The 18,452-nt window shown below is 35.3% G+C and overlaps 1 protein-coding gene across 2 annotated transcripts in view; it reads left to right on the top strand.

Moving 5' to 3' along the window:
* The window catches only part of LOC117343907 (integrin alpha-9-like), a 58,961-nt gene extending 42,385 nt beyond the window's left edge, over positions 1-16,576 (top strand). Inside the window, exons 14-22 of one of the 2 annotated variants that reach the window (XM_033906462.1) lie at positions 3,780-3,932; positions 4,948-5,408; positions 5,610-5,787; positions 7,364-7,384; positions 11,150-11,314; positions 12,147-12,266; positions 13,081-13,188; positions 14,297-14,416; positions 14,994-16,576. In XM_033906462.1, coding sequence (XP_033762353.1) covers positions 3,780-3,932; positions 4,948-5,408; positions 5,610-5,787; positions 7,364-7,384; positions 11,150-11,314; positions 12,147-12,266; positions 13,081-13,188; positions 14,297-14,416; positions 14,994-15,272 — 1,605 coding nt within the window. In that variant the 3' untranslated portion in view covers positions 15,273-16,576. The remainder of the gene's footprint in view (positions 1-3,779; positions 3,933-4,947; positions 5,409-5,609; positions 5,788-7,363; positions 7,385-11,149; positions 11,315-12,146; positions 12,267-13,080; positions 13,189-14,296; positions 14,417-14,993) is intronic. The other variant, XM_033906463.1, reaches the window with a different exon arrangement.
* Positions 16,577-18,452: the final 1,876 nt, after the last annotated feature.

The raw sequence follows: 18,452 nt of genomic DNA, 5'->3' as shown, positions 1-18,452 counted from the left end.
TGTACTCCATCCTAGTACAGGTGAGTGTCCTACCTCTGTACTCCATCCTAGTACAGGTGAGTGTCTCCCTCTGTACTCCATCCTAGTACAGGTGAGTGTCTACCTCTGTACTCCATCCTAGTACAGGTGAGTGTCTACCTCCGTACACTGTCATAGTACAGGTGAGTGTCTACCTCTGTACTCCATCCTTGTACAGGTGAGTGTCCTACCTCTGTACTCCATCCTAGTACAGGTGAGTGTCTACATCTGTACTCCATCCTAGTACAGGTGAGTGTCTACCTCTATACTCCATCCTAGTACAGGTGAGTGTCCTACCTCTGTACTCCATCCTAGTACAGGTGAGTGTCTACCTCTATACTCCATCCTTGTACAGGTGAGTGTCTACCTCTATACTCCATCCTAGTACAGGTGAGTTTCCTACCTCTGTACTCCATCCTAGTACAGGTGAGTGTCTACCTCTGTACACTGTCATAGTACAGGTGAGTGTCCTACCTCTGTACACTGTCATAGTACAGGTGAGTGTCTACCTCCGTACACTGTCATAGTACAGGTGAGTGTCCTACCTCTGTACTCCATCCTAGTAAAGGTGAGTGTATACCTCTATACTCCATCCTTGTACAGGTGAGTGTCTACCTCTATACTCCATCCTAGTACAGGTAAGTGTCCTACCTCTGTATTCCATCCTAGTACAGGTGAGTGTCTACCTCTGTACACTGTCATAGTACAGTTGAGTGTCCTACCTCTGTACTCCATCCTAGTACAGGTGAGTGTCCTACCTCTGTACTCCATCCTAGTACAGGTGAGTGTCTCCCTCTGTACTCCATCCTAGTACAGGTGAGTGTCCTACCTCTGTACACTGTCATAGTACAGGTGAGTGTCTACCTCTGTACTCCATCCTAGTACAGGTGAGTGTCTACCTCTATACTCCATCCTAGTACAGGTGAGTGTCCTACCTCTGTACTCCATCCTAGTAAAGGTGAGTGTATACCTCTGTACTCCATCCTAGTACAGGTGAGTGTCCTACCTCTGTACTCCATCCTAGTACAGGTGAGTGTCCTACCTCTGTACTCCATCCTAGTACAGGTGAGTGTCTACCTCTGTACTCCATCCTAGTACAGGTGAGTGTTCTACCTCTGTACTCCATCCTAGTACAGGTGAGTGTCTCCCTCTGTATTCCATCCTAGTACAGGTGAGTGTCCTACCTCTGTACTCCATCCTAGTACAGGTGAGTGTATACCTCTGTACTCCATCCTAGTACAGGTGAGTTTCCTACCTCTGTACTCCATCCTAGTACAGGTGAGTGTCCTACCTCTGTACTCCATCCTAGTACAGGTGAGTGTCTCCCTCTGTATTCCATCCTAGTACAGGTGAGTGTATACCTCCGTACACTGTCATAGTACAGGTGAGTGTCTACCTCTATACTCCATCCTAGTACAGGTGAGTGTCCTACCTCTGTACTCCATCCTAGTACAGGTGAGTGTCTACCTCTGTACACTGTCATAGTACAGGTGAGTGTCTCCCTCTGTATTCCATCCTAGTACAGGTGAGTGTCCTACCTCTGTACTCCATCCTAGTAAAGGTGAGTGTATACCTCTGTACTCCATCCTAGTACAGGTGAGTGTCCTACCTCCGTACACTGTCATAGTACAGGTGAGTGTCCTACCTCTGTACTCCATCCTAGTACAGGTGAGTTTCCTACCTCTGTACTCCATCCTAGTACAGGTGAGTGTCCTACCTCTGTACTCCATCCTAGTACAGGTGAGTGTCTCCCTCTGTATTCCATCCTAGTACAGGTGAGTGTATACCTCCGTACACTGTCATAGTACAGGTGAGTGTCTACCTCTATACTCCATCCTAGTACAGGTGAGTGTCCTACCTCTGTACTCCATCCTAGTACAGGTGAGTGTCTACCTCTGTACACTGTCATAGTACAGGTGAGTGTCTCCCTCTGTATTCCATCCTAGTACAGGTGAGTGTCCTACCTCTGTACTCCATCCTAGTACAGGTGAGTGTCTCCCTCTGTACTCCATCCTAGTACAGGTGAGTGTCTACCTCTGTACTCCATCCTAGTACAGGTGAGTGTCTACCTTCATACACTGTCATAGTACAGGTGAGTGTCTACCTCTGTACTCCATCCTTGTACAGGTGAGTGTCCTACCTCTGTACTCCATCCTAGTACAGGTGAGTGTCTACATCTGTACTCCATCCTAGAACATGTGAGTGTCTACCTCTATACTCCATCCTAGTACAGGTGAGTGTCCTACCTCTGTACTCCATCCTAGTACAGGTGAGTGTCTACCTCTATACTCCATCCTTGTACAGGTGAGTGTCTACCTCTATACTCCATCCTAGTACAGGTGAGTTTCCTACCTCTGTACTCCATCCTAGTACAGGTGAGTGTCTACCTCTGTACACTGTCATAGTACAGGTGAGTGTCCTACCTCTGTACACTGTCATAGTACAGGTGAGTGTCTACCTCCGTACACTGTCATAGTACAGGTGAGTGTCCTACCTCTGTATTCCATCCTAGTACAGGTGAGTGTCTACCTCTGTACTCCATCCTAGTACAGGTGAGTGTCCTAACTCTGTACTCCATCCTAGTACAGGTGAGTTTCCTACCTCTGTACCCAGGGACATTCATGTATCACAATCATTTTGTAATTATCAGTAGCTATAAATTGTTGCAGGTGAGATGACTGTAAATTTTTGTTCTGCTGCACCAATAACAATTAGTACACTTTTAATGTTATTGAATATTAGAAATGATATCCACTGTTAATTAAGTTGATATAAAAATAAGATAACAAAAAAAAAGAAAAATTATCAGATCCTTGTTTTATTGGTTGCTTTCAGTTTTAACCCAATCTATGTTTGATTAATGGTTTTGGTCATTCCTTGTCTCAGCTTCTAGACAAAAGAATTTCCATTTGAAAAGAATTTCTGAAGTTTAGGAAAAAGAAATCTTATACCCCCACATATTTGAATTATGATATATGGCATTGTCCATCCGTAATTGTAGGTAAGCTTTTGGTTGTTCTTGTGATCTCCTCCGACATTTTTCAACAGAAATTTGGCTTCTCATATGTTGTTGTGTTTCCCAAAACAGAAAACTAATTTGACTATTTTTGCAAAAGTTATTGCTCTTTATTTATTTCATTATATGTATTTGGTTTTTTGTGCAGAGATCGTCTCCTACATTTTTTATTGATTTCTTTGAAACTTAGTAGGCCTTATAATCATGATTTGAAGCCGTGTTTGCTGTAATAGAATTTTGATTTGACAATTTTTGCAAAAGTTATTGCCTTTTGTTCATTTTGGCATTTTTCAACTGATTGTATTGAAACTTGTAATGCATTATGATATCAAATTGTTTTCTGGAAAATTAGAAGAATCAGCTTTTTTTCCAGAAGTTATTTCTAGTACTGTAAACATTTTCATTTATTGTTTTCTATTGCTTTCTTTGAAACATAGTAATTAAGCTTGATAACAATGAGACTTTTGATTACATGCTTTCCTCTAACTGCTAAAAAATTGAATATTTGTTGTAAAACGTGGGATTTAGAGCATGCCAGTCTGCCACACTAAAGGTGATTCAAACCTTATTTAAATGTAAGTTAATATATAAGACTTTATGGCATTTGACGGGAGTATGTATGTTTTTCTGCCCTGTGGTATTCTTGTTTTCTTAATCAATTGTGGAAAGATCATGAAACTTAGGATCTCAGATAAGACCACCAAACTATATGTGATGTTTGTATAAAGTTTTGTTATGTTGACAGTCCCATAGTGACCTGTTTGTGCCGTTGGTATTTTCCACCACCTATCAAATACGGAATGACACAGTCAGTACATGTAAAAACAATGTCTGTCCAACCGTGAACACGTTCAATGGAGCGCGGTCTAACCCGACCATAACAGGATTCGATAAAGAGGTAGGTGAGACATTCAAAACTCTGACTTCACTTACTTCGATCATTAAAATCTACCTGTAGGTAGGTATATATTGACTACAGTAGATTTTGGCTTCATGTGACTGTGATATTGTTAATCTCTTTTAACTAGAACACAGTGATTTTGTGATTAGTTAAACAGTTCTGCTTAATATATAATGAGTGAGTTTTACATTTTACCATTTATTGCATTTTTACCCGTGAAATATCAAAAATTATTCATTCTATAAAAGTGATATTTTTCACTAGTGAAGAATATCACTTTTGCTGATTTGACCAATCAAATTAATGATTAGAAAATACCAAAATAATTGACCAATCAGAAAGCCCGACATATATGTCAGCACATGGACAGGGGAAACTACTTTTTTTGTTTACAAATTATCGCTGTAGTCCTAGTTAGCATACGGGGTAGGGTTTTCGTTGATGAAAAATGTAATAAACAGAATATCTAACAGTGTCTTCAGTAAAACCAAATATATTTCACTCGTGTGGCTAATATTTTGATATTTTTCACTCGTGAAAAATATCAAAATATTAGCCCCACTCGTGAAATATATTTGGTATTACTGAAGACACTGTTAGATATCCTCTATTTATTATAGATATCAAAGAATAAGCCCATGCCTGGTAAAAAAACCATCATTTTGTGTGCTGGAGTTATGAAAAAATGCTTACACAGACTATTTTATCATCCTACACTAAAGCACTCCAACCACTGTGTGAAAAGCCTATAAATTGGTCTCTCAGGACTTGAGAAAGGTTCCACCTCTAGCCAGGCTCATTGCAAGATAATAGGATGTTACCTGTACAGTTTGTTAATGATGTCAGCAAGGATGGATGAAAATATCTAAAATTTGTTATTGTCATCTTTAGCGGCTGAACTCTAACTTCATACTGGTTTTGTCAGTGAAAGTGAAACCAGTCAATGGAAGATGGTAGACTGTACGACTCTGGTATTATGGTTGATGTAAAAAATACTGATTTGTTATTTCAGTTGATGTTAGAAAGACCAGGATGTGGAGAAGACAACGTCTGCCAAGTAGACGTTACCGTCCAGTCTAAAATCAAATTCAAAAATCCAGATACTGACTTGATTGTTGGAGAAAAAGCCGTGTTTGAGCTAGATGTTCAGATGATAAATAACGGCCAGGACTGGGCGTATTCACCATATACAGAGATAGAGGTCCCAAGATACATTGACTTTATCATGTCGGAGCCACCAGATGTTGCCTGTTACCAAAAGTCATCGACAATGCTCGTTTGTCAGATTCCAGAGCTGTTGAAAGCTCAGGAAGTCAAATATTTCAATGTAAAGTTTGACGCCTCAAAAGCTCCTGTTCAGGACTTTGTAATCACTGTCAACGGAGAGACCATTAGTTCTGATACTAATCCCGCCAACAACCAACAGGAGATACCTGTCAGTGTGAGGTCAAAGGTCAACGAGGAATTTCGAGGGTAAAAACAATATATTTTAATTGTTAGGTCATCTGACCTAAAGGGTCAGAATGACCTATAGCCTTTGTTTAAAAACGTGATTGTTGATACAATATTAATATCACAACCAGTATGAAAAATTATGATTGTCGAAAGAATTAAATGTCTATGAGTTATGAATTATGTTTAAAATTATTATCAAATATTTGTGTCTCTCTGCAGAGTTTCGTTTCCAGAGATCTATGTTACCAAAGAGGAAACCGATATGAAGCTAGTGACTCATAAATTTGATTTTGAAAACAATGGACCCAGTGATCTATCATCTGAAACAGAATTTGTTGCCAAATTTCCTTTCCTCCGACTTAACAATCAAGACCTGTTCGTCCTTCAACAGTACATTGTGAGTAAAACTTGTTGATTCCACTGGTTATCTCCCTTGAAAATTATTAAACTAGTGTATATCTTCCAAGTATTTAATTTGTTTAGAATTATGGTGATGTCTTCAACACAGTGACATCATCAATTTATGTTGATTTCTTACAACAATTATTAAGTTTACAATTATCTGGTACACACTTGTGCGTTTCTCAGAAAACTAATGAAAATGCCACTTGTCGTCGGTGTTGTGGGCGGGACGGTACTATTAACATACCGAGGAGTGTTTGTGTGAAAAACATGAAATCATTTCTGGGCGCTGTGGAAGGTAGAGTATGCTGTTAGAATGAATTTGACAGACGAGAGTTGTACAGATGAACAAACTTAATGGAATAAGGGCACAAATAGAAACATTGAACCACGTTTAATTAACAACATAGTCTTTCAAAAACCAAAACAAAGTTTGAAAGAAAATGAGTTAGAGTGTGATGAAAGTTCTCAATGTGATGAGATAGACGATGAAAAATGAAACTAAAAATTGTTACATATTTAAATGTAGACACAATTTAAGTTTCTCAAATTTTTGCCATCATTTCATGGCCTAAATGGTATTTTGTTTTAGAATGAAAATTAACTTTACAGATATCCTACTTCTGTGACAGATCAGGACCTGCTGACCTTGACCATTACCTTTGACCTACTTTAGAAAAAAATTAACTTTGGCCACAGTATATTAACTGTACCATTTAGGGCTTTCATATTTAACATGTGTGATCCTTGTCATAAGGCCTTTCTGTTGATTCTACATTTGCAAACCTACTGACCTTGACCCATGACCTTTAGCCTACATTGTTCTTTTAAAAAGCTAATTCTGAATTTCAACCCACTCAACAAGTTAATAATTGTTGTCTCTTGACAAATAACTCTTGTTCAACCTTTGAATTAAATACTTTTCAAACATTGAACATATCAACATCATATGACTTTCTAAAATTTTGCTGCTACAATAGAAGCCCTCAGTACATTGATATGTTGTGTATTGATTTGCTTATTTGTGCATTGCTTCAGAGTTGAATCGCAATTTTACATAATTTCTACAAAGCATTTATCTGTTTACAATTTTATTTTATCTAACTGGTTAGAGGTAGTGTGGAAAAAAGTACTTCATAAGAAAAAGAGAAATCAGCTGGAAAAATATTTCAGAGACTACCATGGGTCTTTATTTTCAGTTTGCTGGATTCTATAATGCGACCCTGCCACAATAATGATATATTTTCCCCCATTCGATACCAGCATACAAAGTAATTATACCAAGGTAGGGAAATTTACAGGTAGAACTAACATCATCTGTCATCCTGTGTTCTTAACCGTTTCACCCCAACTGACCATATTGGACTTCATATTATGAATGAATGGCAGAGTCCACTAATGTTTCTTAGGGTTGAAAGGGTTAATCTAAGTCAGAGAGAATATATAGGGTTGAAAGGGTTAATCTAAGTCAGAGAGAATATATAGGGAATTCTTTCTGTGATGTATTCGGTCATTACCTGCAATGAAGTGTCCAGTTGGATAAAATTTCAGTCCTACACAATTTCTTACAGGTGACCACACAACAGGACAAGGTAACTTTGGTGTTGTAACCTCCCTTGCCTTCTAATCTAACCAATTTATTATTGTAGTCTCATATTCAACATTATAGACATGGCAACTCTAGCTTCAACAGCACATAATATTTTGTCTTTAATTTTCAATAGAATTACAAACTAAAAGCTAATTAATGCTGATAGTTTGCTTGTCAACATGTGTTGGAATTTCTACAGGGGAAATTTTAGATGTTCAACTTTTCAAGCCTAAGGAAATTGTATTTTATAGATCTCCTTTTCATAAAATTACCTTATTGGTACACAAAATTATTCCAATTGTATTATTTTACTGTAAATAAAAAACAAAAATACTGAAATTGTACTAATTTACTGTAAATAGCACAAAATTACTCAAATTGTATTATTTATTGTAATTAAGTAACACAAAATTACTCAAATTGTATTATTTTATTGTAAGAAAAACAAAATTACTCAAATTGTATTATTTTATTGTAGATAGCACAAAATTACTCAAACTGTATTATTTTATTGTAAATAACACAAAAATACTAAAATTGTATTATTTTACTGTAAATAGCACAAAATTATTCAAATTGTATTATTCTATTGTAAATAATACAAAATCAATCAAAGTGTATTTTTCTACTGTAAATATGAAACCATTTTTTTAAAATTACTCTAAAAACAGAAACTTTCAAGATAAATTCCATTCATCCCATCCTAAAATTTAAAGTTGAATATGATTCTACATGTTTCAGTTTCCCCTGTGATTTGTGTTCAGAATCCTGTTTTGACCAACATTCATGCACTTATGCGAATTCCTTTCATTCCAGTTTGTGTTGTGTTTTATTTTGGAATTATTTTTTTTACTATAAAGTAGGAATTTCTTGTTTACCTATGATATGAAGCAGGTAAACATGGACATATGAACAGGTTAATAGAAATATTCATACCATATTTATCCCAAATAAGTGCCCTCTTTCACTTTTTCGGAATCATCAATCTTACAATAGTAAGCTAAAAATGATTCACATATAAGCCCTCCCTGAATTTTGATACTGAATCTTTACACTAAGGGAAGGGGGGGGGGGGGGGGGGGGGGGATCTTTACACTAGTGGAGGGGTCTTATTTGAGGATAAATATGGTAAACATTTGAACTAGGGGATAGGGCTAATTTGAGAATAAATATGGTAAACTTTTACATTAGTAAAGAGGGCTTATTTTCACTGCTGTTAGTGATTTTAATGATTTTCTGGTTTTAAGTAGTTTTTATGGAATAAGGATATGTTTCCAAGCCTATAAATTCACCAAAACATATCTATAGTAGCCACAGTAGTCATTAAAATACGGTGGAGGGATGGCAAACTGAGAATAATTTGGCACTTACATGTAAAAGGAATAGGACATCTATTTGGTTTTATACGGTAGTGCAGTATTATATAAAAATTCAGAACAATCAAAAGTGTTGATTGGAGCCCCTATGTTTACTGGTGGAGTCACCAGCCAAAGCTGTTAGGTTTTCTTCATCCTGGTGGAATGTCTATCAGTAAGGCCAAAATAAAAATATATTTGGTTTGCCTTAACCCACCCAACCCAGAAAAAATGTGCCTATCCAGAAAATTTTATTGTGAAAAATAAAACTTTTTTTTTTAATGACTTGACCATTCCTGAAATTTATGTCCCGAAGTTGCTTTTCAAATTTGAAAATATGTCTTGCAAACCCAAATACGCTTAATGTGTGGTTCTTTGTTTAAGACCACAAAATAAATAATGACTTCCAAAGAGTTTAAACTCTGGTTTGTTTTTGTAATGAAGGTTGAAAATCTGTTTTCAGAACTGAATAAAAAAAAGTTCAGTACTACCTACTTACCATAGGTAAATCTCCCTGGCAGGGTTACAGCAAACCAAGATATTTTTAAACATAGCCTTATTGATGTCATCTTGTCTGTGCTGACACAGTGTGCCTAATTTGTATACAGGTTTTTAATTTCTTAACATGATTTCTGTATCCAGTTGTCAGGGAGCATCAAATATTGATATGGTAAAAATGTTGTTTTTGTTTACAAAGTACAAAGAGGCTGTGAGTCTATAATTGCAGCATCTTTCATCCTTCGTCTGTCCACCTGTCTGTCCATCAAGTTTTACTTCAAAAACTTCAAAAAAGTATTATACCCTAGGTGATGATATTTTGTCAGTAAATAGCTAGGATAGAGGGCTATAAAGCTTCTTCTGACCTTGACTTATTCTCAAGGTCACAGGGTTTCTGGAACTCATATATATGACATTGTTGTACTCCCAAGGACTTAGATACATTGAAAACCTTATTAGGAATCTTTCTTTTCCGTTCTGGATTATCCAGGGTCAGCGTGTACCTGTGATTGGATGCTATAAAACTCCCTGATATAAATTACCTTTAATTTCTTTCAAGGTCAGAGGTGTCAAAAGAGTTTAGAACTGTAAGAATTTTCTTACCGGTAGTCTTTTGTTTTAGAAGATCCCGTGTTTAGCCAGCTGTTTCTTCATTATAAAAAATGGCTTGCAACCTTGAACATAAAGTTTCCTCATACAAATGGCCTTGACATTCTTGCATCATCAGTAGGGTCAGATATGTCAAAAATGTCATAAAACAATCAGAACATCAGACATCAAACTCAGAAGATAATGAGAATAATTTTCCTTATAATAATTGAATACCCAATGTTAACAGTATAAGCCTCAAGGACCCGTTGTTAAACAGAGCTTTATAGTTTTAGATTATGTAGGCATATTTGCTTCCTGCATGCTTGCTAGTTAACAAGTAGACTTAGTGATTTATTTAACCATTAATGTTGTTTTTTACAGTGTTAGTAGTTTCAGACAACTCATCTTTTTTAAAGCCATGGTGTCGGTCTGTTTGTCTATCAACATTTTCTTCCTAGTGCTACTTGTCCTGAATACCTGAATGGAATTTGATTTAATTTGGTTAGGGATGTTAATTAACCTGTTAATGGGATGTACTGTTGTATGATAAGCAAGGTCTGGTCCGAAATAGACCCATATAATATTACCATAATCCATCTAGTACATGCACAGTGCACTTACCAAAAACACAAAGGGGTGTGCTTGATAAGACCATGTACAAAATATTGACCATTGATAAATGGAGAGAAATTTGGGTGGGTATTTTTTTCTTTTCGTTTACATACCTTGGTATAAGAAAAACAATCTAGAGTCTTTGGTTAAAAGTGGGAAGATATATAATATTGGCAGATCAGTGAGGTAAGGAACTTTGAATGTAGTTATAGGGGTAGGTGGACTAATTATAGAGTCCAATACAGTATTCAAAATCCTTCTTATGTATGGATCGATGGATCAATGGCTTTTGACCAATTTTGGTCCAGAGCATTTAATGCAATGTTGTCTAAATGATTGGCTCCCTTCAGAACATTGTTGATCAGGTCTAATAGGGTTGTCCAGGTCAGAATAGAGATTGAATGGTTGAGTATTTTTACTTCTCGATCAGCACAAATGATAAGTCTTGGCCCAAATGTTGAAAAATGGCATTCAATATCAGTTTGAAAGAAGCCTTGTATTTGATATAAAGCAATGATCATGTTGTTTTTTTAAATATGTACCTATTTATCCCCATTTTCATGTTGAAAAAATGGAACAAATCTATGATATTTACTGGAAAGTAAGTTCCAAACATTTGGCAAAACTAATCTATTCTCACAAAATTCAAGTACGTATACCTATTTCAACAAATATTCAAGTTTATAAAAGGTGCCTGTGTTTTTCCATAGGTTGTAAATGTGTCGAGTGCCAGAAATACATCAGTACGGTGTTGGGTGAATAGAGGCAACTCTATGGAATACATGGCAGCGACCACTGAGGATGGGGAGGGTGTGGTCAGTCACAGATTCAACGTTCAAGAATCGTTCAGTTTTGAGGGCAATGCACAGAACAAGGTAAGTAGATAAGTCATTGAACAGGTGTTATACATAGATTACAATATACAAGTGCTTTATATACATGACAACAGACAGGTAATAAACACAATAGAGAGATGTTATTGATCGATTACAATAGACATTGTTGTTTCTCTGGAAGAACTTCATTGGATCTTTCTCAAATTTCAGATATAGTTTCCCATTGTTCCCTAGTTTGGCAGATTCCATTTTTAGACTGAACAACAAAATGGCCATTTTGAATTTTGACAGACAAAAGACAGCTAAAAATTTATACATTTTAGGTCATCTGACCTGAAGGGTCAGGATGACCTCTAGCCATCATGTTTCATCCTTCTGCCATGTGTAAACTTTCCACATTTCAAACTTCTCCAGTTCCACCAGTGGGATTCAATTCTGATTTGCCTGAAATGATCCTGAGATGGTCCAGAACAAATATTGTTATATTTTTAAGGTTGACTTGAAATCCAACTTTTTTCTTAACTTTCCTGAATTATTCTAAAATGATCCTGACATAGTGTTGTAATTTTTTGGGATGGTCTGAAATTGTAAGATGGCCGCCATTTTGAAAAACATATTTCAAACTTCTTCTCAAATTCCTCAAGTGGGATTCAACTGAAAGTTGCCAGAAATGATCATGAGATTGTTCTTACCAAGTGTTGTAAATTTCCATTTTCAGTACCACTACACTGCTACTGATTATGTATGATGTCAGATGACCATTTAGGCCCACTGGCCTCTTGTTTGGTACTAGATTCTCTAGGATGTTGATGGTTATAAACTTAGATGAATGACATTGTTCGAATTATTTATTTTATTTTCATTTCCACAGGACTGTCAGACAGATGACTGTCAATCATTCACATGTGGGGTGAACCCCATACCTGCGGGGTTTGCTGTCTCCATAACGATGAACTTTACCCTCAATCCAAACACATTAGCTACGGTTCAGGTAAGTGATGGTGTCCATGGCATTACTGGAACTATTGGTAAAGCTAAAGGTTGTGTCAGAAAAGGGAAAAGTATGAAAGGATTTTCTTCAAACTTGGTAACAAGATTTAGAGCCTGAGGGCTTGGCCAAGTATGCTTATCACTTTTGCCGGACTTTATTTGGAGGAGTTATTATCCCCTTGGTTAACTAAACATGTTGTTTTCTGCCGTTTTCTTGAAGAAACTGAAACGGTTGTTAACAGATTTTCTTCAAACTGCCTTAAGGACTAGGCCAAGTTTGACTGCTAGAAGTTATTTGGCAGAGTTATTGCCCCTGTATGGATATAAAAAGAAAGATTGTTTTCTGCTGTATCCATGCAATAACTCCCACAAATATTACCAGATCATCATCAAACTTGGTAACATAGTTATCATCCCTTGATTAAAAAAAAAAACATTATTATTTATCATTAAGTAACTCTGTCCAATTACTATGCAGATGTCTTCAAACTAAGGAAAAGGATTCAATGTATTATCAGCCAAAATTCAGAATAGGGTTTGGTAATGGTAAAAGAGAAGGTAAGCCTTATAGTGGTGTTATACATGTATGTCAGAAGCGGGGGATAGAATTCTACGAATTGACTTGTTAAGAGCATTTTCCTACATAAAATTGGAAAAGCAGAGTAAACATTTGAACAATTTTTGGCCAGGAGAACCAGCCTGTTTTCAATATTATAAAACAAGGCAAAATATCATTCAATAGTGAAACTAAATAAAACTACATTGATTGAACATTTTTCCTTTTTAATCAATCTTCATCTCATCTAATATTGCAGGCCAGTGAAAATGATGTTCTGAAGGAAGTGAAGATCTCATCTGTAGTGACTATAAATTACCCTGACAACCTGGCCTTGATAGAAGAGGATATGGAAAGTACCCAGACGGTAAGATATTTAATTCTGTAATAGATTTGAGCTTATATTAAAGAACAGGGGAAAACACATTCCTGCTGATGGGTCTACAATTTCATCACAGATGAGGTAATATATTATTGGCTAATGACTAATGTGTCGCTGGTAACTGATAAATGTATACTAATAAGATATGGATCACTAACTTCACTAGCCAAGGGTGTTCAATTTGATTCTCTCCTTTTCATGAAGGAGAGTATCGTATCGAACACCCTAGCGAAGTCAATTGATCACATACTTTTTGGAATGTGGAGAATTTCAGGAATAAGTGATTATGATCTCTATCTTTAAAATTTTATCATTTGTAACTTTGATAATCTTCGGGATGGAGACATTAGGTATGCCACCCCCTCCCTTGTCATGGACAACCTTATGTAGATAGAATTTTAGAGAATCTGATTAGCTAATACAGAATACATTAGGTATGCCACCCCCTCCCATGTCATGGACAACCTTATGCAGATAGAATTTTAGAGAATCTGATTAGCTAATACAGAAAAAGATTCTGCATAATTGTAATAAATATGTTAATAATGTATAATAAGGTCATAAAATGTGGATATTAGAGAATGTGATTGGCATATTATACAGTCATCAGTGACCAGCGATTCATTAGTCATAACCATTAATATCTTAAATCAGCCAACGAAATTGTTGATTCATCACAGATCACCACATATATTGTAGATTCATCAGTAATCAGCCAATCAAATCATACACTTAACAGTGAATAGCCAATCATATCATAGTTCTTGATAGATTAAAACAAGGTTGTAAACTGAATTTTAGAGAATATGAGTGGCTAATATAGAGTAAGGTAAAGCTGTATACTGAATTTAAGAGAAACTGATTGGCTAATATAGAATAAGGTAAGGTTGGAAACTGAATTTAAGAGAAACTGATTGGCTAATATAGAGTAAGGTAAAGTTGGAAACTGAATTTAAGAGAAACTGATTGGCTAATATAGAATAAGGTAAGGTTGGAAACTGAATTTAAGAGAAACTGATTGGCTAATATAGAGTAAGGTAAGACTGTAAACTGACAAAACAAAGATTCTAGGAAAGTCTTTTTCACATCACAGGCAACCACAACTGTTCTTCCTAACAAACCATTAGAGGAAAGTGTTCCTGCGTGGGTCATCATCCTCAGCATACTAGGAGCGTGCGTTCTCATTGCTATCATCATTCTCACCTGCTGGAAGGTAAGTTCTGAAGTTCTAACAGTGTTTTTTATTTTCAAAGAGTGGCTGGTGTACAGTAACACAGATGTCACATCACTGGTCTGTTGAGAATGTAGTTTAATTAATACAGAATTTTGATAATGATCAAAACATGGCCATAAATGTAGAATATTGATTTTTGATATGTGAATTAGTTTTTACTTTCAAAATTGCAGGCTTAACAATATATTGAATTTGAGTAACTGTTCTAAATATCCCTGAAGTTAGCCTCATAAAATCCTGAAATTATTGTGAAAGTATGGTTTGAGTATATTTCACAGCTTTTATCACATACATTAATGTTAATATATATAAGTAATACATAACAAACCTCTCATGGTCAATGTCCTGTTAGATTTTATTACCGATATCTCACTTATAGAAAACAAACAGTAACTGTCCAGTGATATTTGGTTTATACAATGGACATGTGCATCATTACAAAATCATATATGAAAATAAAAGCTTGAAGTAAAAATATAGAGGGTATTATCAGTTCATGTTGTAAAATTATTATTTTGACACGATCAGGATCACATGAATTATTTTTTGTGGCTAGGTGGGATTTTTCAAGAGAAAACAGATTCCGACAGAAGAAAGGAACAAACTTATCATGGTGGAGACTGGAACCACATCTAAACCTGCTGAGGCTGCTGAAGCTGCTGATGCTGCTGATGCTGCCGAAGCTGATGGAGAACCAGTTGACAAAAAAGAACTCACAGAGGAGGAGACTCTTAATGGGGATGTAGGAAATGAAAATGAGAAACAAGATGAAACCGAAAAGCTTGTAGGCAACAGTAGTCCGGATGACATAACAGAAGATAGCAATAAAGTGTAAAGGTCAAAGTTCATGGGAAAAAAAACTCAAAAATATTACCTGCCACCAAGTGTTATTCTAGAATTATCTGTGTGGGTGGGTTGAGAGGCACTTGCATTAAGAATTGATGGAAGATGGGGTTAAAGCCTCAATTTTTCCTTTATTCTTTCTCGGGAAAAATGCTTCCGATCCCTCCCACATGGATGATTTTATCTAATTGTATTGCACTTTAATTGGTACCAATATGATTACCAGTAAAGTCTTATTTTATTGGTACTGATATGATTACTGGTAATGTCTTATTTAATTGGTATCAATAGGATTACTGGTAATGTCTTATTTAATTGGTATCAATAGGATTACTGGTAATGTCTTATTTAATTGGTATCGATATGATTACGGTAATGTCTTATTTAATTGGTATCAATATGATTATTGGTAAAGTCTTATTTAATTGGTATCGATATGATTACCGGTAATGTCTTATTTCATTGGTATCGATATGATTACGGTAATGTCTTATTTAATTGGTATCGATATGATTACCGGTAATGTCTTATTTAATTGGTATCGATATGATTACCGGTAATGTCTTATTTAATTGGTATCGATATGATTACCGGTAATGTCTTATTTAATTGGTATCGATATGATTACCGGTAATGTCTTATTTAATTGGTATCGATATGATTACCGGTAATGTCTTATTTAATTGGTATCGATATGATTACCGGTAATGTCTTATTTAATTGGTATCGATATGATTACTGGTAATGTCTTATTTAATTGGTATCGATATGATTACTGGTAATGTCTTATTTAATTTGTACTTGTGACTATGTAATGTAAGAAGGCCATGTCAGTGTTAGTGAAACATACAGAGATGATACAGGGGTCAGAGGTCATGTGTTTTAATGAGTATTAAGTTGTAAGTTTTACCAAGTAAAGATCTGAGTAGAGACAGAACAAGAAAGTCATAGCAATGGCAAAATATGTTGTACAATCTTGTAATTTTTTGGACAATTAAAAACGAGTTGAGCCATTACTATGATTAAACTAGACAGGCCATTTCTACGATAAACAAGTTGGGCCATTACTATGATAAAACAAGTTGGGCCATTTCTATGATAAAACAAGTCAGGCCATTACTATGATAAAACAAGTCAGGCCATTACTATGATTTGTAAAAATTTGTTATATTCGTGCTCAAAAACTTCTCATTCATACCTCGCTTAAACTTTAAGATGACGCATGTTAATTTACAAAATTTTGAGGCTGATTACGACAGAACTTCTTCTGGATGCAATTAATTATGTATCAACTTTAAAAAAGAGAAGCTCTACCTTTTAACGGGTTGTAATATATCAGATTTTATGTAACTCTTTATGCCCTCCCCATAGAATGGCATACAGGGATTTTCCTACAAATTTTTGTCATGTCCAGAGTCCATTTAATTCGGAATTTTTTACTCGACAAAATGTGAAATTGGGAAAACAGAGGAAAGAGAAATTCAAAGAAATTCATGTTCTTACATTGTAATAGAGATTACCTTTATGCTTTTTTTACTTCATATTTTATTTCTGTTATTTATTCAAAATTGCCTGAGGTCTTTTCACATCAAACTTACTTTTAACCTTGAAAAATTGACCTTTATTTCAGGCATTTTCAGTGGCAAATTTGGAATTTTCACAGGATTTCTTTAGGGGAATGGGTTCTTTTCTTGGACCCAGAGTCTATGGTAGGAAAATCCCTGGCATATATGTCTCGTCCTGAACCAAGGCCAAGGTCACACTTGCTATATATCGAAAATCATCAACTGATTAAATTTTAACTCTTAGCAACTTCATTCTTTCATGAGAATTTGTCAAACTTGATACAAATATCACATGGCAGCGGGGGCATTTATGTCTTACAAACTTTTTCTATTTATTTTATAAAAAATATACACAACTACAGCATATTATTGTTTTAATTTTTCATGCATGTATTTACTCTTTTCCTAGACATGTAGCACCTGTAAAATTTTAGTTTGGAAAAAAAAAACAGATTGATAATTATTTTAATGAAGTGAATTTTAAAAGAAAACCAGATAGATAATTTTTTTAATGATCAGAAGTGAATTAAATCTGCACGAACCTTCCCTTCATCAATGCAGTCAGTTTTCATTATAACAAAACTCATTTGTCATACCATACAATATAAATGTCGCATGTAAAACAAAACATTATTGATAGCCGAGACTATGGATCCTTCTCTAGACCAAATTGAACATTCCTATGAGTGTGGGTAGATTTGATTGATAGTTTCTAGGATAAAGATAATCTTAGCCTTTTGTTTTGTTTTAAAAGGTCAGTTTGGGTACCAGGGACAGTGATGTGTTCGGTCCACCACGTACGTCTCACAGTGACAATCAAGGTGTTTGTGTAATCACTGTTGTCGTGGATTTCTTATACACACATGTGTGCTTGTTCAATAAGTATAAATACTTTCATATAATTTGTTTGAACTTGAGATTCATTTAAGCATTGAACGGCTTTCAGTTGGCATTCATAGTCAATATGAATGCCAACTTGACAGTGGCAAATTCCATGAAGCGCGCTGAAAGCTGTTCAATGCTTATATTTACCATCTGCGATTTTTTATTTGTCGTGCAATTTTTTTTTTAATTTTCAAATTCAAATTGGCAGTTCATAAGCTGGTGAACTCGCAACTGAATTGGTAGGGTTATATAGTGGCAGTGCCATACAATGGTAAATATAACATATTGAAAAGCGCCTTAAATATTTCATAATCAGGTGTGCAGCTCTGTTTAATATTGAAGAGTGCCAGTTTTGTATGATTGGAAGTCTAATGATAGACAGCTCAGTTCTTTTGTAGAGTGAAACAAAAACACTCAAATGTAAGGGAGATAGTACATTATCAGATTTGCTCATATATAAGTTTAAGTCAGTGTTGAATTTAGCTTCATTGTGTTAAAACTGTAGTTAATATAGTAGAACAATAATGCAAATATAATGTATTGTTGTAAATTTATCATACATTGTATAACAAACTGTTTTAAATGTATCATCTGGAGTATATTGTATTGTACTTTTATTTAACAAATGTTTGATCAAGTATTTGATATATGTAATATATCAACTTGTTCATTTGGAATGTGTTTATGTGTATGTGTATGGATGTAAGGATATACACATATAA

The sequence above is a fragment of the Pecten maximus genome, chromosome 15, assembly GCF_902652985.1.
Source record: "Pecten maximus chromosome 15, xPecMax1.1, whole genome shotgun sequence".
NCBI classification, from domain to species: domain Eukaryota; kingdom Metazoa; phylum Mollusca; class Bivalvia; order Pectinida; family Pectinidae; genus Pecten; species Pecten maximus.
Note: the sequence above shows the minus strand (reverse complement) of the source record. Positions and strands in the feature narration are given on the sequence as shown.